The 24,619-nt window shown below is 46.6% G+C and overlaps 1 protein-coding gene and 1 long non-coding RNA gene across 6 annotated transcripts in view; one reads left to right on the top strand and one right to left on the bottom strand.

Moving 5' to 3' along the window:
- LOC137481719 (uncharacterized) overlaps positions 1 to 11,720 on the bottom strand; it is a 36,488-nt gene extending 24,768 nt beyond the window's left edge. Inside the window, exons 1-2 of the long non-coding RNA XR_011003617.1 lie at positions 11,506 to 11,720; positions 9,345 to 9,516 (exon numbers count right to left, since the gene is read on the bottom strand). This is a non-coding gene — a long non-coding RNA (uncharacterized lncRNA). The remainder of the gene's footprint in view (positions 1 to 9,344; positions 9,517 to 11,505) is intronic.
- Positions 11,721 to 12,092: 372 nt separating this feature from the next.
- On the top strand, positions 12,093 to 24,130 carry ANKDD1A (ankyrin repeat and death domain containing 1A). Of its 5 annotated transcripts, none has more exons than XM_068203581.1 (15): positions 12,094 to 12,233; positions 14,635 to 14,738; positions 15,367 to 15,465; positions 16,052 to 16,150; positions 16,610 to 16,714; positions 16,951 to 17,049; positions 17,466 to 17,564; positions 18,702 to 18,800; positions 19,144 to 19,242; positions 19,460 to 19,558; positions 20,132 to 20,230; positions 21,542 to 21,637; positions 22,637 to 22,838; positions 23,554 to 23,685; positions 23,861 to 24,130. In XM_068203581.1, exons 1-15 carry the CDS (start codon positions 12,200 to 12,202, stop codon positions 24,046 to 24,048), a joined length of 1,653 nt encoding a protein of 550 aa, XP_068059682.1. In that variant the 5' UTR covers positions 12,094 to 12,199; the 3' UTR covers positions 24,049 to 24,130. The 5 variants fall into 5 exon arrangements, with proteins under 5 accessions (XP_068059685.1, XP_068059682.1, XP_068059683.1 ...); XM_068203585.1 differs by having other exon boundaries at positions 12,095 to 12,233; positions 23,928 to 24,130; XM_068203584.1 differs by lacking the exon at positions 18,702 to 18,800 and having other exon boundaries at positions 12,093 to 12,233.
- Positions 24,131 to 24,619: the final 489 nt, after the last annotated feature.

Below are 24,619 nucleotides of genomic sequence, written 5' to 3'. Positions count from 1 at the left end.
CACAGTGTTTAGAGAATGGAGATCACTGTTTTGTTATGCTGTGAAAATTCACACACTCCAAAAAGCCAGTGCTTAATTTATTCCAGGAAACTTAGTCACTGTGTTCTAGAGCCTTACCTCACAGCTATAAGCCACTGTGATATTCTGTGATAACCACTGGTAGGACATGTTACAAAACATTAACAGACTCAGGGAGTGATAAATCTCACAGGCTATTCATGTCTTTAACCCTGGCTTCCCTCTCGATGAGAAGTTGGGAGGTGATCAATGTGGTGCCTCTGCAGACCCCGCTCACACCTCCTCAGCCTGGCCTGCTCTTCCAAAATGGATCCTCTTCTGCTCTACATTTCCGTTCTCATCTTTCCTTACTTTTCCGTCTCATGCCCCTTCTCTGCCAGAACAACTGAGCTCTAGAAAGCTCAAAACTGCGTTGACATAAACTTTACAAAAGTTTTAGTTGTGCAGCTGCCAAGAAAATCCTTACTCCCACCGTCATCAGATTCACAATCCAGTTTCTACATCCCCTGCATTTGCAATCCCCATTTTTACATTTCCTATTTCCACCCCATGCCCATGAAGGATGTTTGTGTTTCAGAACATGGGTATTCTTGAAATGAATTTTAAAATTACTAGCTAAAAATAAATTAATTAAAGGGATCAAAATGTTCAAAGCTAGAACTACCTCTCTTGGTGGTTCTTTTATAGTGTTTTCCTGTACAAAGACCTAAAGGTGTTTTGTAGCCATGGATTAATTTTGCCTTGTAGTGCACCCAGGAGAGATGACAGAGCCTCTCACCCTGAAGAATGAAGGCAAAAGCACAGAGCATTGAAGAGGTGGGCTCCAAACCCATTCTCCCGCAGCAGATACTTTTATTTTTAGTTCGTGAACTAGTGACATTTTGCAATAAACATTGAATAACCAGAATATCCAATGACCACATGAAGTGCCTCTAAAAACAGAAAAAAACAAACAAACAAAGTCAATTCTGAGAACTTGTCCTTGACTTTCTAACCCTTAACAGGGATTGGGAAGAACCTCCAAATTATGCTTGTTTTAGACAATATGACAGTTAAAGAACTTGTATTCCCAGGCCATAAGTGGATAAGACATACTATGAAAATACTGTATATATCTATGATATCTAGGATATTGTTCATTTAAAACAATAAGAACTTGAAATATTTTGGAGACATTCTGGGGGAAAAGACAAAGCCAAGCGGAGCAGAGACTATCAAGAGAAGAGGTCAGAGGCAGGAAGAGGGCAAGAAGTGGGAATGCAATGCCAAGTACTAGCTGTCATTCATGGGTAAGGATATGACATTTATGCAATGCAAACAGATTCAAGCTCTCCTTCCCCACAGAACTACACAGCAGGACATATCCAGAAATGAGGATATTTGAATGCTGATAACTGACTTTCCTTTATCCTTTATTGAAACATTTAATTCCCTCTTGGTCTCTAAAAAGTTTCAGATGCTTGTGAAGTTTTTAACTATATTAATATTTTTCCTTTTCCATTCCACAAAAACTCATTTTGTAGGAAAGATATTTTTTTTCCTTCCAGAGAAACGTGCCTTGCACAGAAAGAAATGTTTCTAAGAGGACAAATTCTAATCTGTTTTATATACAAGTTATCTAGCACACCACCACACACTGGGATATTGATCACTGGAACTGATAAAACATAAGATCTCCAGAAGTCCAACAGATGTGCAAGCCAGCATGACTAACTGGGCAATGATCTGGGCAAACAAAACTGCAAGTTCCACAGCTATTTCATTTGCAACAAGAAGTGAGTTTTGAAATGCTGGCAAAGTTTTCTGGGTTTGTTTAGACCACATCACCATGACAGCAAAGCACTGCCCAGCTCTTCATGTATTGTACAGCTTTGCAAGAGACTGGTGAGGGGAAGCTCAAAGGGAAAAACATGGCCAGATGTCACACAGGAGATCACAGGTGATACCCCAGCCCGTGGATAACCTTTCTCTCCAACCACAGAGCTTTTGACAGGCTCTTTCTCTGGAGCAATGCTGAATTTTCAACAGCGTGGGTTGAATTTCCCGAGCAGGGCAAATATATTCCACTTATTTTCCATGGCCAAGAGCTAATGAACTTGTGAAAGGTCAGCAGTGCAAACAATAGTCATGTATTCAAAGGGCAGGGCTGCTCTCAGCTTAGCCACACTTAGGCTCTTCCATCCAGGTGGGTTCAAAACCAGCCACCTTCTAGGGTGGAATCAAGACCTCATGGGAGTTACTGGTGAGAAATTTTCTGGCAAAACATTTTCAGGTCAAAACAGCAATGCAAGGCTGTTATCAGAGGACTGCAGATATGGAAAGGTGTGCTGGTTTAAAAAACTGTACAAAAAATAATTTTGAGAAGCTGACATTTCAAAAGGTGACAATTTTGCTCTGCAGCTCGAAAACATGATTTCAACACTTTGGCTTACAATTTCTTAAGTAACTAACCCATGCATTTTTTAAAATATGAAATTACATATTTTGATGAAGCTCATGTGATTGCTTCTTGGTTTTTCACAAAAGTTTAAATTTTTTTTTTAAATGTTTTGCCTTGCTCTAGATAAAGGGAAGAAAATTTAAGCCCTTGTGAAAGCTGAGAAGATGTGAAAGCTTTTGCAGTCCAATCTAGGCAAAGTAGGATTCCTGTCTATTTCATTCAAAATGAGGCACAAGGTTCCAGCCTGGCTCCTCTGCTCCTGAAAGAGGCATTGTTTTATTTTGAGATGATCCAGGCAGTCCACAAGCTGTGGTCCATTTATTTTGTCTCAAGGCAACAGTAGCTGCACAGGTACAGGGTTTTTTAAATGAGAGAAAATGCCCACACAATCCCAGTAAATTTGCAGACATCCAAAGGAATCCCCAGAACGTCTATAAGGAGTCTAGTCTCATTCCTGTGACAAGTTTGCATTCAAGAATGTCATGTTCTTCTAGTAAGCTGCTTGTTTGGAATTAAAGTATTTTCAGCACTAAACACAAGAGATGTAAATGTGGGGGCTTGCAGCCAAGGCCACCACTCCTATAGAATAGAAAGAGCACAGGCTGTTCTCTACAGCTCCTGTTCTTCTCATTGAGACAGAGGGCAACATCCACAGCAGCTCCATCCTGGTTAGACATCCTTCCTGTGGACTGCGAGACATGTCAGCAGAATAGAAGGAATTGTTCAGCCTCCAAATCAGGACCCTTGGAGGACCCTTCCCATTCACCACAGTGAATAACAGCAAATTGAAATGCAGCCACTGCCTACCCCAGTTCCCTGGCATTTAGCAGATACTTGCATTGGTTAATTATCATCAGTCCTGTCCTACCTAGAGCTCCCAAATATCGCAACAAACTGCTTTAGGGAAGAACAAGCACACACAGAAATATCATGGGAATAGAAAGCATCTGGGTTTGAAGATGTAGCATCCACAGATTGGTTCTGCACAAATGCACTGATGAGGAGAGTCAGCCACAGGGTTCTGACTCCAATTTCTAGATTCAGCAACCAACAGAGGCCAACAGAGTTTAATTATGATTTTTTTTCCAAGCGGTTGGGCACTCAGCTGAGTTCCTGTGGCTGTAACTCAGCTGTGTTACAAGCCATCTCCAGCAAGAAGGCACTGGAGCAGGAGGTAATTGAGGGTTGGCTCCCAGAGGGAATTTTCCCTTAAAAGGATAACTACATTGTCATGAAGAAACCAGCTTCACTCCACTGCCCGCAGAGCTTTTTGCAAGCACGGCTGCCAGAGCTGGGGGCGGTGGCGGGTATTAAGAGCAGACAGCCAGGAGCAGCAGGGCAGTGCCTGCTCTCTACATGCCACAGCTACTGCAGCCTCTCTCAGCCACGCTCTGCCATGGAGGGCAGCAGGACACGCAGGCAGCCCCAGGAGGTCACTTCAGTGCCATGTAACAAGATGCCAACTCCATCATCTGCTTGAGGCAAAAAGAAACCCAAGTGAGGGATTGCAATTAAAAAAACCCAAAAAACTCACAAGAAGCATTTGCACTCAAAATGAGCAATATTTTCAGAGAGGGGAAGGCAGTGTTCCAGCTGAAAGCGTGCCAATGAATATTTCCAATTAAATATTTTTCCACCAGAAAATACCAAAATCCCAGCTTTTCATTTGAGAGTTTGTGGAACAATTCTTATCAAAACTGTTAACATGGGATCCAGAAGAATGATGAAAGAGCAGAACTCCATGGTGGCCTCTCACACAGCAGCAAACCACTGAGAAAGGAGAGCCAGGTTTAAAGCCAAGTTCCTCTCTGGAAGACTCAGCCTGTTGTATTGAACCTCAGCTTCCATAACCAAGAGGAAACTGCCTTAGCTCTAACACAGCTCTGCTCCATACCCAGGATACATCCTTGTCCTCTGGACAGCCCACCCACCTGGAGCTTTGCACTGTGCTCTCTTGTGCAGCTTTTACACAGCATGAAGCTGAAATGAGAAAGGCTGGGTTTGGCCCAGCTGTAGTGGCAGGCACCAATTCCCACCTCACAGCTAAAGTTTCTCTTGGGTGAGGTTTTCAACTCTGACTCATGCTCCTCCAGTCTCTAGCACAGAATAAGCCACCTATCACACTGCAAGAGAAGGAACTGGGGCCTGGTGTTCCCCTGCACCCTGATGAGAGGACAAAATATGTGCAAGTGAGCAACAGCCAGGTCTGAAATGAGCAGAGACTCCTGAGCTGGCAGTGCAACAGAGGCTTACACAGAGTAAAACACCATCCCTTTCTTTGAGGACAGGCAGCCCACAGAACCCCAAGCAGTTCAAGTCCTTCCACTGCAGTGGGGAGTCCAACCCAGAGAGTGGGTGAGACAGATTTCTGGTGACCAACATGTCATCACTGCTGGAAGCAGGATCTCCTATACTGAGCACCTTTAAGAGATAGACCACCAGCAACTTCCTCTAGACCACAGAGGTCAGCTCAGGAGCTGCAGCAATTCTGCAGCTGCTCCCAGTTCTGCCTGGTGGTTGCTCCATCTGGTCCCATCCTGTTGCTATCTTTGTGAAGTGTCCACTTGAAATAGTTCAATTTCAGGAACTCTGCAAGCAGCCATGGAGATTCAGCACACTTCCTCTTCGCTTTAGGGGTAGAAAATTTTATTTTCTAATCAGTCTTCTTCCTCTGTAGAAAGAAGTATTAAAAGCTTCAGCAAGGTAAGTGTGTTAGTGTCAATAAGCAGAAACTCATCCAGAGCAAAGCAGCAGAAAGCTGGAGAATTACAGGTGGCTACAGGCACAGACTGGTTGCCATTTGGCTTTTCCTTTCTATGAGTAACAGCAAGAAAATGAGTCAGACTTTATGGCTGAGTCACAGTGAGTGAATATAAACTTGCTTTTCAGACCAAGAGAACTTGGGCAGGTGGAGGAAGAGCTCTGTGTAATCTGCCCTGGATAAACACAGCACAGTCCCTCCATGTGTAAGTCCTGCTCCGAGGCCTAGGATATGCAAGCCTGTCCCAAAGGAAGACCTCGTGGTGGAAACATATGATAAACATATGACAACATCTGCCTTCTGTTTCCTGTGCTGTGTACAGATTATCTCTCTCTACAGATAACCCCGTCCTTTTCAAGGAGAAAGCTGGGGTTATGCTTTAAAAACGCTGCTGATATCAGTGACAATTTGAGTCAGTTCATTCTGTACCTGTTCTCAGACCACATGTATCACCACATCTCAGCACCATCTGCTCAACTCTTGAGTGATGTGATTACACATCTGCCTGAGGTTGTTTGTTCCCTCATTCCTCCTGAGCACTGAAGCCAGAGGCAGGATAGGCAAAGTGTGCTTTCTGCATTCACGTGTGCTCTCTCCACACACAGAGTGGAGCTGATGCCCAGCTGAGCTCCCCCACCTCTTCTCCAATGGTGTCATTATTTTCCATGTTGCTTGTTGAGCCCAGCAGTGACGAAGCCCTGGGAATGCAGAAGCCCATGTCAGAGCATGATCACCGGCAACTCCAGCAGAGGACATTAAAGGGAAGCATGATGGGCTGCAGTAAAGCAAAAATCATCAGGCTACAATTTGACATCAGCAGAGCTCCTTGTAGAACACATGACTCCGGCTGCTGTCCCAGCCCCCTCCCCCTACCTCCAATTCCAAGACCATAAAATCACTCATTAGATTTGGAACAAAATGCTCTCGGTGTATTTACATGTGGCTGGAGGCAGGGACAGATGTTTTGGGCTCTGGAAGAAAATTGCTGAGACACAGAAATGAAACACTTCCAAAACTGCACTGCTCCTGTTGGACTGCATGGGGGTCAGATTAGAAGGGAGCAATGGCATCACTGAGCAACCCTTTGCTTCCACTTAGCTTTTATTAAATCCTCAAACACAATTTTCTGTTTCACTTCAAGTTTTGCACTGAGTCCTTCAGCATGGCATAAGAGCAGCTCAGGGCCGTGCCTCTGGAAGTAGGTTTTAGCACTTTGGGTTTATGGTTAAAAGATCCTACATTCCAGCTGCACTTTTGTCTTGAAAAGAACAGGGAGAGATTGCCTTTAGGAGCCAGACAATCCTCAGAGGCCGAGGAAGCAGAGGATCCTCCCTCTTTTTACACATGCAGTAAAGTGAAAATAAAAACACTGCCTGCAGGCATGTCAGTGAGGGGATTAGGATTCAGTGTCCCGATTATAGCTTGGTTTATACGAGGCAGCCGTTCCCACCTCCCATAACCAAACACTTGCTCAGTTAACCATCACATTCAAATGAGGGAGGGCAGTGACTCCAGCTCCATCACACCATTTCTCTTCTTAAATTCAATAAAGAATATTCTGTCTTTAGATCCTTTCCTGCTACAATTGCTTTTGGTCACACAGTAGATGTTTTTAGACCATACTACTGTTACATTCCTAGCTTTGAAGGACCAGGTTCCATGATTCCAGTAAGGCAAACAGTTCAAAGCACAGACAGAATGACCATTGCTACCTGATCACCACCATGAGACACAGACTGTCAAACCAGTAATCTCCCAGCTACCGGTCAAACCTGGTCCTCAGGCACTAAGAAACTCTGAACACAATGGGCTCATATAGACCTCCCCCAGCCAAGCATCACAGAAATAAGAAAATTTTTTCTCCTACAGTTATTTCTAAGGTACCATTCAGGTACAAAAGACACTGGGGAGGTATTTTTTGCCTCTCACGTATTCCTGCTGGATAGATGTGAGCCCAATTCTCCACAGCTGGAAGGAGAACATATTGAATTGGAAGAAGTAGTGGCCATATGTCAAGTAAGCTCCATGTGGAGGTCAGGGATCAACAGGAGTGGCCTGACCGTCAGGAACAACCCCTGCCACAGTGCTAATTACATGTAAGCTTCACTTTCAAAGCTACATAGAGGCTTAAGCTCATTTATCTTTACAAGGGATTTAAAGGCCTATCGGCTTTGGGAAGTGAGAGTGACAGGAGAGGGAAGTGCCAAATCACCAGCTCAAACTTCCAGTTGCTGTTAATATGGACTGAGCTATCTGTGTCAGCACCATGCAGCACACTGACAAGGCTCATTCACCAGCCCTGTCTGACATCTCTGCCTGGTTCCTTGAGACTTTTTCTTACCAACAAACAAACAAACCTTTCAGTTTCTCTAACATGATTTCCTCTGAATCCCATAATACTGGATTATTCCTAAGCCTAAAGCAAAGAACATCACTTTGTGATTCAGGCTGTTTCCTGAGCTAGGAGTAACAGCTCTGCTGAAATACCTCATTCTGTGCTGTCTGAAACACTACACAGCATGAGCCGAGTCTGGGAAGACAGGAAAAATGGAATTACAGGCTCGTGAAATGGACACTGACAAAAACCTGAAATGTCGAGCTCACTCAGATGCAGTCTGTTTAATCCAGTCATCAGACAGTCTCTGTTTAGCTAAATATTTGACTTCAGAATTGGGCCTGAATTATTATTGGCAAAGCTTCCAAGCTCCACAGGTCCCTCTAACAAGCTGTTCCTCTGTGGAAGCCTTGCAAGGAAATGAATGCAGCCTTTGAGGAAACTGCTGGAACCCTTCTCAGGCTTCCAGAGTGGGTTTGTGGAGTCCCGTTAGGTGTCCAGGCCTTCTGAAAGCTCCATATGTTGAGTGTTAGAAGCTACAGGGCTGATGTTTGTGTGCGTTTCTGGGATGTTCCCAAAGGAGTTCTGGCTCCACAGCATGTCACAGGAACAGAGTTATCAAAGAAAGCACCAAAAATAACCTAGTCTACAGAACAACTAAAAGCCAAACCCAGACAAAAAATAAATAAGCTGGAGCCACACATGAAGCCATGTAGCCAGAACTGTAACGTGTATTCCATTCTAATGGGATATATCTGAAAGAGCACAGAACTGGCATGGTTGGTCCCTTGTGAATACCCACAGCAGAGAAATAAAGAAGCACAAACATACAATTCCTCATCAATGGCAGCTGTGTACCACAGTGCCCAAAGATCTGGGTCAGGTGCTGCCAGGCAGAGCCCATGGTTGCTATCTCAGCACACTGGGAAGTTTGACACCCCGTCACGTAAAAACAGTCCGTCAGCACTGAAAGAGGAACGTGGTCATCCCCTCTCCCACGCAATATTCAATTTCCTGTCAGTGGCAGCATATGCCAAAAAAGACAAGCCTCCAAGGATGGAGGCTGTTCCTCAAACCAGGCTCCCCTGCTATGGGCAGCTCCAGAGAAGCAGAAGCTTGGCTTCCCAAATTACAGGCAGCTGCAGGCAGGAGGAGTCACCTTCCAGTTTTGCTTCCAAAGGAAGATTATAAATTAAAGTCCAATTTGCTAAACCTCTAGGTAAGCAACTGTTTCTGCATAAACACATACTGGTTTGTGGGCTGTATTACATGGCTAACTGCAAATCTGACTGGCTTGAAAATCACACTGTATACAACTAAACCAGGGAGCTAACAGAGGCACATCTTTAAATTACATGGATTTAAGCAGCCTGGCTCATGATTTTTGAATGTGATCAAAAATAATTATTATCCTAAAGCAGTACCTAAAAATTGTGCATGCAAAATAAGAGCACAAAATTCTCTGACAGAGAGCTTCATTTCTAAGAGAGAACGAGCACAAAGCTGGCTCAGCTAAAATTATTCTTCAAGTGAAATAAAGTCAAAGATTTTACACCATCCTGAAGATGGGGTCAATGTCTGGAATATTTTGCAAAAAGGGGTCAAATTACCACCTCCCCCTGTCATTCTTTGTGCTACAACATTAGTGGAAAAATCCAAGAGCTGTTTTAGGTCTGTTAGCTAATAAATGGATCACCAGGCGAATGTTCAGTGTCGTTAATAAATCGTCGCAGCATTCTGCACTTAGTATCAGCAGAAAATCTTGGTCCCTTCCACCCCTGAACACATACCACTTTGGGAAGGACAGAAGGAACTGCCTACATTGCCTTTTTTTCTGCCTGCTGGAAGCATCCAAGCTCACAAACAGATGCGAACTCTCAGTGCATCTGTGCTATTCCTCCTCCGAGATCAGCATTATCCCGCAGGAGAGCCGCGGGTGATGAGTCCTGGCTGATTCAAGCTCTGGAAGACAATGACATTACCAGTGGCAGTTTAAATCCAGACAGCTTTCCATCCAGTGATCTCTTACAGCTAACAAAAGGCTAGCAAGAGCCAGAGGTCCCATCCAAGGCTGGGATGCACAGTACCTCCATAGTCTGTGCAAGCAGGAATTATTCCCCAGCCCCCAGGCACTAGGATACCCAGTGGGAAGGGCTCAGCCCTTCTCAGTCATTCCCGCTGGCGCCGTTCCAGTTTGTCTGAAGACACTTAAATATTCATCGAGAAAGCACAAGACTCCGTCTTGCCGGGTGCACAGATTGCTCCCCAGGGAAACAGGACACCTGCCTTCTCCACTCCCTGCTCCATCAAATCATTAATTATTTAAAGTAGCAGGAAAGAGCAAGAAAAACTCTCTGCATCAGACATGCTTGCAGCCTGTTGTTTACGGTGCTCTCTGGGGTCTTGTGTGGCCCGAGGTTTCCATCTCCCCTCCGGCAGAAACAAGGATCAAGCCCAGCTTTCTCCTTTCCTCAGGGAGGATGCTGTACCCGCTAAGCTATTGTACAAAAGAAGGGCTTCCCCTTTATCCAGACAGACCTTATGTTCACTTTTCCTACCAGAGAGAGTGTCTTTTTTTTTTTCTTTTTTCTTTTTTTTTTTTTAACTTCAGTTTGAATAAAAGGCAAACAAAACACAAATCCAAATCTCTGAGAGCAGCAGTTATCCATAAACCTCCACACATTCTGTATTTGCTCAAGAGTTTAGGGTCCACCTACCCATTTCACAGCTGGGCAGGCCAAGCCGTGGTGGTCCAACTGCATCAGCAAGCACTTGGCTACTGAACCCACCAGTGATGGGTTTCAATTAAGTGGAAACCACTGTCTCCCTGCCCTGGAGACAGTTCTGGCGTAGCTGTGCGCACAGAGGGACATGTTTGGAGAAGCAGAGGGTCTCTTCTTATCTGCCTCCTCCCATCTCCCAACACACCAAACGGCCCGTCCTCTCTCACAGGAGCAGCAGTAATCCACACAAGGGTCCCCGAGATCGGGATGTACCCCAAAACTGTCCCGAGCCCAGGGAACAGCCCCATCTGCACCCTGGACTTTGTTGCTGGAGCAGGAAGTCGTGGCAGGTGAACAGCACTGGCACCCTCGTGTGGTGACAGGCATCACAGTGAGCTCACAGCCAAAATCAGCGGTACAGAGAGAGATACTTCTCCAGGGGGACTTCTCCAGGGAGTCCTGACAAAGACCATCTGTGGGCCAGCACGGTCTAGGGACGGGATACAAACCTGATGTGGCCTCTCCTATCCTGAGACCAGCAGCGATGAATCACAGAATGGTCTGGGCTGGAACGGACCTTAAGGAGCATCCAGTTCCACCTTCCATGGGCAGGGACACCTTCCACTATCCCAGGGTGCTCCAAGCCCCACCCAACCCGGCCTTGGATGCTTCCAGGGTGGGGCTTCATATAACGTCCCCCCGGAGCTGTCTCTTCTCCAGGCTGAAAACCCCCAGCTCTCCCAGTCTGGCTCTAGAGCAGAGGTGCTCCAACCTTGGGGAATTTCTGTGGCCTCCTCCGGACTCACTCCAGCTGCTCCATGTCCTTCTTATGTTGGGGTCTCCCAGAGATGGAAGCAGTATTACAGGGGACGAGTACTGTGGGGGACCCACAGAAACAGATATGATTATCCCTGCAACCTCAGCTCGCCCTGGTTTCTTCTTTAATATACTATCAAAATGGAGAACAAAATAAAAGATAAAACCACCCAGACGCTGAAACTGGAGAATTCACTAAAACTTTGAGGGAAAAGCCCTTTTGCCCCCTCCTGCACCTGCTGAGGGACGTTTGGTAACAAGAGCACCTCATTCCCGGGAAACATCAACCCCTGAGCCCTGCTTTCAGGGGAAAACAAAAACAACACCCCGTATTTCCTACTGCTTAGAAATCCCTCTCCTCCCAAATCGCTCTGGAAACAGAATTAAACTAATTTTAAATTAAACCACCCACCACCTCGAAGCAGCAGCACTCAGCAGAGCCGCGCTGAGGTGAAGGGCGGCACCTGGCCGAAATGGCGGCAGCTCGATGTCCCCACTCAAGTCCTCCCCAAACGGCCCGAAAACACCGTGTTTGCCGGGAAACGGGCTTGTTTTATGATCTTTTGCTTTAAAGAGCAGCAAAAGAGCAGCTCGGCGGCGGCGAGGTGGCCTGCGAGGAGGCGGGGACGCGCCTGTCAGCCCGCCCTGAGGCGACGGGGACGCGCCTGTCAGCCCGCCCTGAGGCGGCGGGAACGCGCCTGTCAGCCCGCCCTGAGGCGGCGGGGACGCGCCTGTCAGCCCGCCCTGAGGCGGCGGGAACGCGCCTGTCAGCCCGCTCTGAGGCGACGGGAACGCGCCTGTCAGCCCGCTCTGAGGCGGCGGGGACGCGCCTGTCAGCCCGCTCTGAGGCGGCGGGGACGCGCCTGTCAGCCCGCTCTGAGGCGGCGGGAACGCGCCTGTCAGCCCGCTCTGAGGCGACGGGGACGCGTCTGTCAGCCCGCTCTGAGGCGGCGGGGACGCGCCTGTCAGCCCGCTCTGAGGCGGCGGGGACGCGCCTGTCAGCCCGCCCTGAGGCGGCGGGGACGCGCCTGTCAGCCCGCTCTGAGGCGGCGGGGACGCGCCTGTCAGCCCGCTCTGAGGCGGCGGCGGGGCCTCTGTGTCGCGACATGGGGGACGACTTGGCGTCGGAAGGCGACACCCGTGAGTGGGGCCGAGGCGGGGGCTGCCCCAGCGGGGCGGGGGGCGCAGCGCCGTGAGGGGCGACTCGTGTGGCGGGGGCGGGCGGGAGCCGGCGGGGCTGAGGGCCAGAGCCAGGATGCCTTAAAATATAACCGGACACCTGAAAATCCGCTCGGAAACAAAGCAGGTGGTTAAACCTACCCGGGAGTCAAGACTGCTGTTGCTCCAAAGCATCCTGCACCGCTGAGATGCTGCACAATACTCTGGTACCCCGCACTTGCGGTTTTTGGCCCCCTTGGGCCCTCGGTCCCCATACCAAGTTGTCTTTTGTTCTGCAGCCCCAGGTAGGGCTCGGTGGATGGGTTTTGGACGTTTCTTTGCATGTCTTTCTCCTCCTTTGATGCTTTTCTACATCTCTTGCATAATAAACTGCCTGTGAGTTGGTGCATTGCATTGAGGGTAAATAATTTAAAATGTTTTCCACGCTGTTTGTGATAACTGAATTCCTATTCAGTAACTGAATTCCTGTTCAGTACGCTATGAAGTACCCTGGAATCTGAGCTTGAAAGAGAAGGAGCACTGCTAAATATCCACGGAAATGCTGCTTCTGGACAGGTGCATGCCATGATGAGGAGTGCACTTACAGAGCCGCTGTGGATCTTAAATAGGAAACTCAGACCATCAAATTGTTATTCATGTGCTGCTGAAAATAAATAAATTGCAGCTTCTACAGCCTTAGCGATGCCAGATTTGCGTCTTCACAGCCAGTGCAAAGAACAACTAAGGCAGTTTGGCATCTCTTGAAAATGATGCTTTGTGTGTCCATAAAATGTAAGAAAACATTTCTGTCACCTGGAGAGCAGGGTCAGTAGCATTTGCTTAATGGAAACATAGGATTTACTCCACTGAAGGGAGTTAAGCATGTACAAGGAGGTGGTATGTGTGTAGCCATTGGTGTTAATAATTAACAAAATCTCAGTGTATTTTTCACAAGTTCTCTTGATATTTCCTCTCAGATGAAGGGTCCATGCAGGGTGGAATGCAATCCTTTTAACACAGCTGACAAGGTGATAAGAGAGTCTTAGTATACAGTATAGGAAATCCAGTTTCTTGCAGAAATCAGTGTCCAAATCCTACTGCCTTCATTGTAGCAGCAGGTCCAGCACTCTTGAATACACACTGTCAGATGACCATGTCTTAAGTGGATAAACACACTACTGAATGATCCTATCTAGCATTAAAATTTGTGTTATTTGCGTTTTTCTTGAGCTAAAGTTCTTTTGTTTGAAGGCAAGGAGAATGGAAACTGAAGGATGAGGTTATACTTCTGTTGCTCTAAGTGTCCACGGTAGGGATGCCTTTCTTCTGTGCCCTACGAAGAGCTGAATTGTGCTATTTAGGCAGCAAGTCTCCTGTTTGTCTCCCTCAGTGTGGTGGAATGGGAACAATAATATGATTTGATACCTTTTGTATGGCACGTGGTTAATATGCAGTTGATATGTTGGAACAAACTGAAGTTGCATTGAGCCCCTCAAACTGCAGTCTGGGCTCTGGAGAAGTGTAGAAGAGAGCAGAGCCTCTGGGCCAGTTCTCCAGTAGGACGTGACAGGCCAAGGGTCTGACTCAAGCACTTCTTGAAAGAATTCCCCAAAAGCACTAGGACAGAGACTGAGTCCAACAAACGCTGACACCAACCTTGCCAAAAGCCTTCAGAGCCTCCCTGTCGGGCTGTGGCAGTCACAGCCTTGCTCTTGTTTCTTGGCAGGAAGATTTATTTGATGAAGGAGAAGATTGCTGGGGCAAGGCCCAGCACGGAGAGTAAACACTCTTAAATTGTGCCTGACTGTGCAGGACAAATATTGCCAGTCATGGTAAATTATGTGCAGAACTGCCACGATTTATTAAGAGATGCAACACTAACCACGGGCCAGGCTGGCAGTTTTGTGCTTCTTGGCTGGTTCGTGTTGCCTGGAGGGGGACCATGTGTAAAGGCCTCCTTGTAGAGCAGTGGGATGTAGGTGGAAGGATGGAGGAAAGGGTCTGTGTCATCTCAGAACCTTCACACTGACTCTGGGCCTCAGAGGGTGCCCAGAGGATACGGACCTCATGGATCAAAAGGTTTTGCAGCTTGAGCAAATCCATGCAGAGAACGACAGTGAATTAGAAGAGAAGTGGGTAGGACTGGAAGAGCACTGATGTGGCACAGGGGTAGTCAGGGAAAGAGAGACAGTGGTAGAATATAAATCCAGTAAACATGCCAACATCTGTATAGAGCTGGGATTCTTGCTGGAAGAATCTTTCTGCAGTCATCCTTCCCTGAAGCCACGGGGGCCGGTGAGATGAAGGGGAGGTTTGCTGGGGCATGCTGCTCCATGCCCCTTGCCAGCACTGTTTTAATGCTCACTCTTCTGCTCTGCTGCAGTGCTTCAGTCAGAGAAGGAGTTCCATGATGCGGCGAAGCGAAATGATACAGCCAGGATGGAGGAACTCATCAGGAGAGGAGTTGACATCAAAGCCAAAAACAATGTAAGTCCTGGGTTTTTCCACCTCCACACTGCACAAAGTGCTGAGGATGTGTTTCAGAACTGCAGCTCCTTAACACTACTCTTCTCATTAACTGCTTAAATTGCCAAAACTTTAAAATACAACACCCAGTGCCAAATAGGGCCTGTGGGAACCAAGCGCTTTTCACAACACACTGTGACTCCCAGCACTATCATCCTGGCCACACTGGAAAGCTGCAATTGCCAGGTAGACATGATTACCATGAAAGGCTTTGATTTTCCTTTCACTGTACAGTAAGACTGTGGGACAAACTCTGTGGTGCAGGTATTTCCTTGTTGACTGGTAGGTTCATGGAGATACACGACTGCCCCCATCCCTAGTGTTTCAATCTGTCCATTTATGGTCAGCAGTGTTCTTCACTCTGTGCTGTAATTATAGTCCAGAACTGCAGTTCCTGAGCAGAAGGTGACTGACACCTGTCTGCCTGACATGAGAGCAGAGACAGAGGGCTGCATCCAAAGAAGACACTGCACAGTGCAAGAAATTCTGGCTCCATAGATGGCCAAGGATATTTTGGCCTTCAGAAGGGCTGGTGGATAAACACACTCTGCATACATCAGTCTTCCCTGCCTCTGTCCTTCCCTTCCAGGCGGAGCGGACTGCCCTGCACTGGGCTGCGGGAGCAGGGAGCGTGGATGCTGTGCGGCTGCTCCTGGATCACGATGTCCCCGTGGATGACGAAGACACTGTACAAAGGCGACTCTCCCTTGCATGTGCTGCAGATGTGTTCGGTGCTGGGGCAGCGCCAGGGACGGGGTGCTAGGCCAGCAGTTGCAGACTGCACCTTAGCCCTGGGTGGGTGGCACAGGGTGGCACACTGCACCTGCTGAGCAAGGGGCTGGAGCAAGCCTTGTTGGCACATGTGTCTGTGCTCTGAATTCTGGCCTTTTCCTTGCATGCACAGTGACTTGGAATAGGCTGGTAAAATCTGTGAAGTTTTCCATAGAGCATGAGGATGCTTGGCTTCTTCTGATTGTGTTGGTGGGGCTTGTAGGATGACAGTGACAGCCAAAAAGTTTTCTCTCCCCCATGCAGCCAGGCTAATACACACCATTAAATAGGTAGTAGTTGACAAGAAGCAGGTCTCTGCTCAGTTGCTGTGAATACCTGTGACAGGAATAATAATCATTGGAAAAAGTGCAACTAAAAATATACCCATGAGAAACAAGTAGATTTGGAAAACTCCATTAAGCTAAGAGGACAACTTTCCCTCCAGGATGGGGATGGTGGTGGCTGCAGTTTAACTGTAAGTATCTTTCTTCTTTTTTGCCCAGTTTGGAATGAACGCTCTTCTCCTGTCTGCCTGGTTTGGCCACCTCCGTGTCCTGCAGATTCTTGTCAATGCTGGGGCCAACATTAACCGTGTCAATAGGGTGAGGGTATCCCCGTGTGGATCCATCACTTGGCTCTAGACAGTGCTGGGAGACAGAGAGGGGTTTACCTGTGAGTTCAGTCCTGTGTGACAGCATCTGCTCTGGGGACTGCCATCTGCACTCTGACTTATCCCTGAAGCAGGTGTAATAATTGGAGCTCTGGAGATGCACATATCTTCCTCCCCTCATGTCTGTGCAGTGCTGATGTGGAAGGTGTTACAGAAATGGAAAATGGGTTTAGTGAATCAGGAGTCCTTGTATTCTAAAACAGACCTTGTCTGGGAAAAGGGGGATTAATATTTCAGTCATTACCTGCTGTCTGCAGCACAAGGAAGTTTATTCCTGGGGGTGCAGGGAGGATGAAATGGGCCTTTGCTAACAGGAAGAGGTTGTCAAAAGAGACTGACTGTCCCACAGTCTTGGACTTGTTGAATGAGCAGTCCTTTGTCTCCTCTCCAGAATGGCAGGAACCTGCTTCATTGTGCAGCTCAGAGGGGCCACATCCAGGTCATGGAGTTTATCATGGAGGACTTGGAGGACATGTGTGTGGATGAGACAGACAAGGTAGAAAAGACTTTTCACGGCTTTATTTCATGAAGTCTGGTCCTGCTCTGCTGAGCTTAGCAGGAATGTTGCCCTTGGTCTTGGGAAGAGAATCAGACACTACTTCCAGAAGTCTTCCTGCAGAGTGAGCTTAGGGATGATGGGAATTCTGGCTCTGGTCAAGCTTCTTGCAGCAGATGATCTGATCATATGCTTTCTGAGCCTTTTGAACTGTGTTTCTCTGTTTCCTTCCAAAGATGGACAGGACAGCGTTTCACCTGGCCGCAGAGTACGGGCAGCTGGAGGTGGTGGAGTTCCTCATTGGACTGGGTTGTTCTCACAGTGCCAAAGACAAGGTAGGGGCACAAAACCACATGCCAGGGAGGTGAAGTCCAAGGATTAGGGGATGTGAGAACCAGGGAGCAGAATTCCAGATGAGGCTCAGGCAGGCAAGTTGTCCACAGTTGTTATGTTAGCTGTGGATGTCAGGGCTTTTCTTCCCTATCTGCTTCAAGCAATTTTCCTGCTTAGTTCATGATTTCTCTCCAGGGCTTTTCAGGCAGGATACACAGCAAGCCTGGTGGACCATGCTCCAGTTTGAGGTAGGAGGGGTTCTTCCCTCGCTGCTGCAACCGTAGGAAGATTGCTTCATATTTGTGCTACTGGTTACAACCTCCTTTTCAGCCACACTGGATATACTCTGTGCAAGGTTGTGGTATATGAACATTTAGTCCTGTGAGACATATGTTTATAAAGTAATGTTTACTTTCAGGAAGAAAATACAGCATTGCATTTAGCTGCTAAAAATGGACACCTCTTTGTGCTGGAGAAGATTATAGGTGTTGGAGTGGACTTTGATGAGAAAAACTCAGTAAGTACACTTAAATTAAATCAAAACCACATCAGTTTTGCCCTTTTCCTCCCTAGAAATACTCTCCTGCCACAGCCATCAGGCTGAAAAGCCTGTATTGACAGGAGAGGTCTAGAAAATAGCTGATTTTATCTAAAGCCTATGTGGGTAAAGGCAGGTCACACTTGCAGAGTATCAGTGAAAGGCGACATCCGTCTTGGACCAATTTCCGGCTTTAAAGTGTTGCCTTCTCTTCCTGCTGTATCTGCACACCTACCTTATCACTCCATTTAATCTCCCTTTCTCTCCCTGACCCTTGTACATTCAAGTGCCTAAATGGTTATTGAGTGTGTTTTAAACTAGACTTCACCGTGCTTTAAAGTATTGACTTAGTCACTGAACATATGGACCTTCTGTTTGAGACCTCTCCTTTGACAGATCCGCTCTGGAAAATTATGTGGCTGGAATACAGTTAATGACTTAGATAGCAAATATTGGCTTAGTATCATGGTTATTTATTCCAGGGCACACTCCCAATTAAGTTTATCAGCATTTTTTTTAGTCTTATTTGGTTACTGTCTTTGAAAAGTGTATTTGATTGTGATTAAGATCTGAAGGAAAGGGGGAGCCACCTTCTGTGGTAACTGGCAGCATTTATCTTCTCTCACATGAGCTGCCCTTTGTGCAAAGAGCAATAATAAAACCAGATGAATTCCCTTCGGAATTCTGCTTGCCTGCTTCTGTTTTCTTATAATGAAATGAGCTACAACCCTTGGAAGGGAAAACCAGTGATAGAGGGTCACAGGTTTCGAGTTCTGTCTCTGAGCTATTTCAGGAAAATGGTTTGTCTTCACTGTCCATGTGAAATCCTTCTTAGTTTATTGATGGGCTGGAGGGGAGGAAAAATAGTGAACACAATGTCTGTCTTGTGGCCCACAGCCAGTGACATTAAGGACAGAGCAGTACTCTGGTATGTCCAGGGCAGATAATTGTGTCCTCTGTTTTCGTAACAATCAACTGGAGATCCTTGGCCCTCAGAACTGGTACTGTAACATGTCATGGATTCAGAAGATGGGGTAGAGTCTGTGACTCATTCCGCTGCTCTGTCTTGGCCTTGTCTACAGAAATGCTGCTTGTGTCCTTTCTTGCCTTGCGCAGGAAGGACTCACGGCTCTGCACCTGGCTGCTGAGGGGGGACACAGCCACTGTGTGAAGCTGCTCGTGGAAGTGGGTGCTGATGTCAATGCCCAAACCCAGGTTAGCTCCATGGAGGTGATTCCATTCCCAAACCCTACTTTGTGGATTTATGCCCAGACCTGTGGCTTCCCAGGTCACCCATTATAGAGAGAGGTCATGTGGAGCCCTGCATTCAGGAATAGCACAGGGAGTTCAGAGGAAGGCAAACATGGTTTTGTACAAAGAGGCAGGTGAAGCTCCCTGGGACTGGTTTGGCTGGAGACAATCTCCATGAATTTGTCAGTGCTGGGCCATAGGACTCTTGCAGGAGGGAGCAGGAAGCTCTTTGTGGGTAGTCTGTAACAACTGCAGCCTCTGGGAAGAATCCCTGAGTAACACTCCTCTCTTCTGACTTGCCTCTCAGAAAAAGATGAACTGCCTTCATTATGCGGCGCTGCATGGCTATGAGGAAATAGCCAGGATCCTCATGGATGCAGGAATCCACACGGATGCTCTCAATCATGTGAGTCCCTCTCAATGCTCTCACCACTAAAAAAAAAGGGTAAATTCAGTTTGTGGAGCTGCTCAAGAGCACAAAGCAACTCTGGAAGGACCAGTGCTGCAGTATCCCCGTCAGCCCTCAGTGACTGGCAGCTGAGAATAGGACATGCTGGGCACAGCATGGTCCTTGCAGTGCTATGAGCTAAGCTCTCCCTAAGTGCAGGATCTTCTTTCCACAGCAAAATGCATCAGCAATGCACATCGCAGTCCTGCAGAACTTCCCAGCCATGGTGAAGCTCTTCATCAGTGCAGAGTGTGACCTTGACATTCCAGATAATGTAAGGCTGCAGCTCCTGTTCTTTGTGCTTGAAATGTGAATCAGTTTCATGGGGGATTTTATCACCTTGGGGACAGGATTAAAGAGGAGTGCTTTAAAATGTGGAGAACCTGGAAATGCAGCTTAGGAAATGTGAAACCTGTGAAATGATTCTGAAGTGTTGCAGTGAGGTAGTCACTTGATGGTGTTCAACATGAGGGCAATGCTGTGTCCCCTGCAACATTGAATAGTCAGGCTCTCTCGTCCTTGCTGGAAGCAGGTAGGAGAAATTTCAAGATGGAATATATTCTGCAAAATGTTTGGAGGGTTGAGAATAGGAGGCAAGCCTGGAGGTAGGTGGTTGTCTCACCGAACTGTAATTTTCTGAATGAGGGACTTTGTGTAGCTTGTTTTGGTTAATCTTCATACTTGTGGCAATGTTCTCTACTGATGATACCGTAAAATTGACACATTTTATGTTCAGTTTTACTGGTTTGCATTAAACAGTCCCAAGGCTCCTCCTGGTAGTGTTCTGTCCTTCCAGCCTCACACTTGTCCTTCTCTGAAATGTAGTCCTTTCTCCCTCCTTCTGCAGAGGCAGCAGACCTCACTCCACATAGCTGCAGAGCACGGCAGGCAGGACATTGCTGAGATGATTCTCATTGCAGGAGTTAATCTGAAGCTAACAGACAAGGTAAAGGTCTCCATGGGTGAAACCGGTTCTGTGGGAGTATGGAGGGAAAATATACATAGATGGTCTTTGCTAATGTTTTTTCATAATTTTCAAGGAAGGCTAGTAATATTAAAATTTGGATATTTCCAGGGATATGCTCTTAAAACACAGCTGAGTAGGTTATTTTGATGTGTTTTCCAGAAAAGAAGTGACTGGTTCTTAGACAGGTAGAAAATAGATAACACAATGAACAACACTTTCCTTCTCAAAGTTGTTTTTGTTCCTTCTTGTACTATCATGAACAGTAATATCAAAGATTTCCTCAAATAGTGGTAAGTAATGTACCTGAAAAATGACAGCACACATATTCTAATAGGTTGAAAGGATCTGTTTGGTATAGATCTGGCACAGTTCTGAGATTTTTGGCATCTAATAAAACCAACAGAATGAATTTCAAGAGGCCTGAAAATGTAGTATGTGCCCAAAAATGCTGGAGGCCCTTGGGCAGGGATTAAAATAGTGTTTGCCATTCGCAGTGGGTTAGAGCAAGTGCAGACCTGAAGCCACCTGTCTGAACTGGCCTTCAGCTGTGGTGAATGTTTGTCACCTTTCAGCACTCTGTGGAACTGCAGTGACATTCAGTACAGGGGACACATTCACACTTTCCTGTATGAAATTGGGTTTCTGCTCACGTCTGAGGCTAGAACTGTTCTTCCTGTTATGCCTGGTGCCTGAGCTGGCTCACTTTCCTTCATGCAACTTTCAAATCTTGTTCTTTTCTGCCTTCTAATTTTAGATAGAAATACAAATCTCCCCCTGCCCAATCCAAAATCATATTCATGAAATGAACATAGCCACATTTTCATAGCCTCATCAGCCTGTGCTTCTCCTAGGAGACCATTTTTAATCATGTGTATCTGGAGCCTGTAAAGTTAATGAGGTTGTATAAATCACTTTGGTTTCATGTGTCAGCAAACCTGCTGTGCAAAAGGCTATAAAAGACCTTGGACTGCAGAGCTGAGCTGGTCCTGTGATGGTAGCTCTCATGCTGGTGTGTTGCAGGAAGCTTTTCCAGTGGCTCCTGCAAAACAGTCAGATCCCTTGTAGCAATGGAGGAGATGCTGCAGAGCTTGGAAAGCCACTCCCCATGCCCTGAATGCAGGAGCTTGACGCCAGCTCACATCTGAAGTGTTCACAGGGGGAGAACGGGTCCTGGTGGGTGCATTACTCAATAGTCCATGTGCCAGCTGCTGCAGATGCTGGGCGGCCATGGAGATTGTACCTTTGAAGGTGCAAAGTCTTTTCCAGCTCATTTTTCCTTTCTAATTTCAGCAAGGGAAAACATCTCTGGATGTTGCTGCCCGAGGCAATCACATCATCTTGGTGGACATGATTATCAAAGCTGATCGATTTTACAAAAGGGAGAAGGTGAGCAGCTTATACAACAGCCCCTGTGCTTTCTCCTCTTCATTGAGACTCCACATACCAGCTGTCAAAGAAAAAGAAATACAGGACATCCCGTGACAGCCTGACCTCTATTTTCATCCTCTTACTTAAGAAAAACAGAAGTCCTCACCATGCCAACAGCATCTACTTAAGGGTTTCCTTATTTAAAAAGGCCTCTGCTGTTAGAAATCCCAGGCGGCACTGATGGGAATAGGGGTTTCCAAAAATTATTTAACAGCTGCTCCCAAAGGGATAGAATTAGTTCCTTTTCCCAGAAGGAGAAACTGAAGGATTGAGCAAAAAAATGCTTGGCCTCAGGTCACCAAAATGGAATTTTGAGAGTTTTTCAGCAGTGGAAGGAGACGGCTCTTGTTGGAGTCATACAACCAACTTCTCCCTCAAAGTGCAGCCTCTCAGCCCCAATCTTCCCTCTGAAACCTTGCCTACCCCAAGCCTGTGCCCAGACCAAGCTGAGCAGAGTGAGCTGAAAGTACAGCCCAATGTCACATCCCTTGCGTGTTAAGATTTTGGTTGTCCTCCCATGGCAGTGCTCTAGAGGGGGAAGGAAAGGAGGGCGTGTGCCTGTGGCTCAGGTGCAGCTTTGGGAGTCATGCTCAGTGTATCAGGCCCTTGCATTGGCTTCCCATGCAGCCCTAGAGATTGTCATGCAGCCTCTGCAGCCTGGCATGTAAGCACTGTGAGCACAAGCTGATGTTGCAGGGAAGCAGGAGATTTAATGAAATGATTCTGCCCCAAACGCCAGATAAAAGGGAGTGTAGAAATGGAAATAGCGATCCGCATGTGCTTCCAGTGAAGTGGCCATTAGTGGTGTTTTAACCGTGACGAACACAGAGTGAAATGAGAATAAAGGGAATTTAAAAAATGAGCTGTGCCAGAAAGGCACAGGGACCACAGAGCTGGGGATGTGGGAGGCTGCAGAACGACAGGCAGTGCTGCAGCACTCCTGTTCTGGCTCTGCAGGACAACCCGAACAGCAACTCCGGCTCATGGGTGGCAAAGCACTTGACCTTTAAGCAGGATCACAGGCTGGAAACACAGCACATTCGCTCAGTCTTGTGGAGATTAGCCACTAAGTACCTCAAACCCGGGGAATGGAAGAAGCTGGCACATTACTGGAAATTCACGGATGACCACATTAGGGCCATTGAGCAACAATGGACAGGTATAAAAAAGCTTCCCAGGTATTTTTCTTTCTTTCCTTGGACTTTGTTTCTAGGAGATAAAGCTGCAGTAAGAGGAAAGCATGAAGAAAACCAGTTGGTTTATTTGAAGCAACCAAAAGATAAGGTTAAAAATTCTGGTTTTACTGAATGTGGAATTACCTACACACTGTAATTTGTCTAGGAATAAAGCATGCAAGCAGGGGAATTAGTGGTTCTTTGCTCACTCCTTAGGAGACATTTGGCAGGCCTACAAGTTCTTGCTACAATTCTTGTTCTGTAGAACAGAAGAAACTTGCTGGTTTTACTTTTTTCTTTTGAGTAGCAAGAAGGCAGTGAAGTGAATTCTTTAGAATTTAAGAAATACATTAGCAGAAGCAGGGTCTGAAGGTCAGAAACAGATCACTGCTAGTACTGGCTGTTGCAAGAGCTCTGTAGTTTGGATGATGTGAGCAAAGGGCCAAGCTGTGCTCTGAAGGCAGAAGCTGTATTGCCATGAAAGGCTGTGCAACAAACCCAAGCTCAGCCATAGCCACCCCATTAAGTACACAAATCCAGCAATCACATCACAACCAGGAATTAAAACCATGCTTTACAGCCTCCTAGTAAAATCCAGAGAGGAGGGAGGGGTATGCAAACCCACCAGGGCAGAAATCTGCTTTGGTCAGGGCCGTGCACTCTGAGTGTGGGATTTCATCTGTGGTTTGATCCTGCCAGGCACTAAAAGCTACAGGGAACACGGCCACAGAATGTTGCTGATCTGGCTCCATGGTGTGATCACTGCAGGAGAAAATCCAATCAAGGGACTGTATGAAGGCCTGGTGGGGATTGGGAGAAGAGATTTAGCAGGTAATACTTTTGTCTTCCTTTAAATAATGCACACTGAGCATTATTTGAATTAATTTACCCAAATTCTGCGCTTAGACAAATACACAGAGGAAAACTTCAGTGAAGCCAACTTGCATGAGCTGAAAGCCTCTGCTCTGTCCCCTTGCTTCCATTACATGTAATCCCTTTCTCTTAGGTTTGATAAATGAACAGATCCTGCCATGGCTTTATTGTTCTGTGCAGCAGATAATTCTCTCTTACAGAAAGTATCAGGAAAAAAGCAAATGCAGACTCCACCTCTCCACGAAAGTGCACAGCAATGTAACACCAGGAGCACCCTCAGCTGTTCTCACAGCCATAGGAGAAACACTTCTCTGCTGCTGAGAGAAGGCAGATGCAACCCAAGGGCTTCTTGTCACAGACTGCTGGCACTGCTGCACCCTTCTGGACAGGAAATGACAAGGGTCATTTCCTGCAAATGCTCATGGTCAAAAACATCTCTACACAGAAGGGAGGTTTTTATCAGCAATTTCAGATGGGCTGGGCACTGTAATGAGTTTGGTGAGTGAGCCTTACTTGTCACACTGCATCAGGAAATTACAGTCTTACTGTAACTTGTCTACAGCACATTTTTGTATACGAATTTTCAATGGTCAAATTTTTAATGAGGGCAAAGGCTTTGTTCTCAGGAATGTTCTTTACTTACCTTATTTGTGGGGGGTGTCTGATGTCTTAGGCATGTCCATACATTCCCTCCATAAGAGGAGAACTGAAGCAAAATCAAAGCTACTCTTTGATCCTTTTGGAACTTGAGGGGTTGTGATCTTTAATGCTTTGACTCTTCACAGAAAGTTTGAGAAGAATATTAACATATGCTGTTTATAAATGTACATTAACATGCATGTTTATAAATCAAATAGGTGACTCTGACCTTTTCAAAACATCTTTTCATTTA

This window comes from Anomalospiza imberbis, chromosome 13, assembly GCF_031753505.1.
Source record: "Anomalospiza imberbis isolate Cuckoo-Finch-1a 21T00152 chromosome 13, ASM3175350v1, whole genome shotgun sequence".
Lineage (NCBI taxonomy): Eukaryota > Metazoa > Chordata > Aves > Passeriformes > Viduidae > Anomalospiza > Anomalospiza imberbis.
Note: the sequence above shows the minus strand (reverse complement) of the source record. Positions and strands in the feature narration are given on the sequence as shown.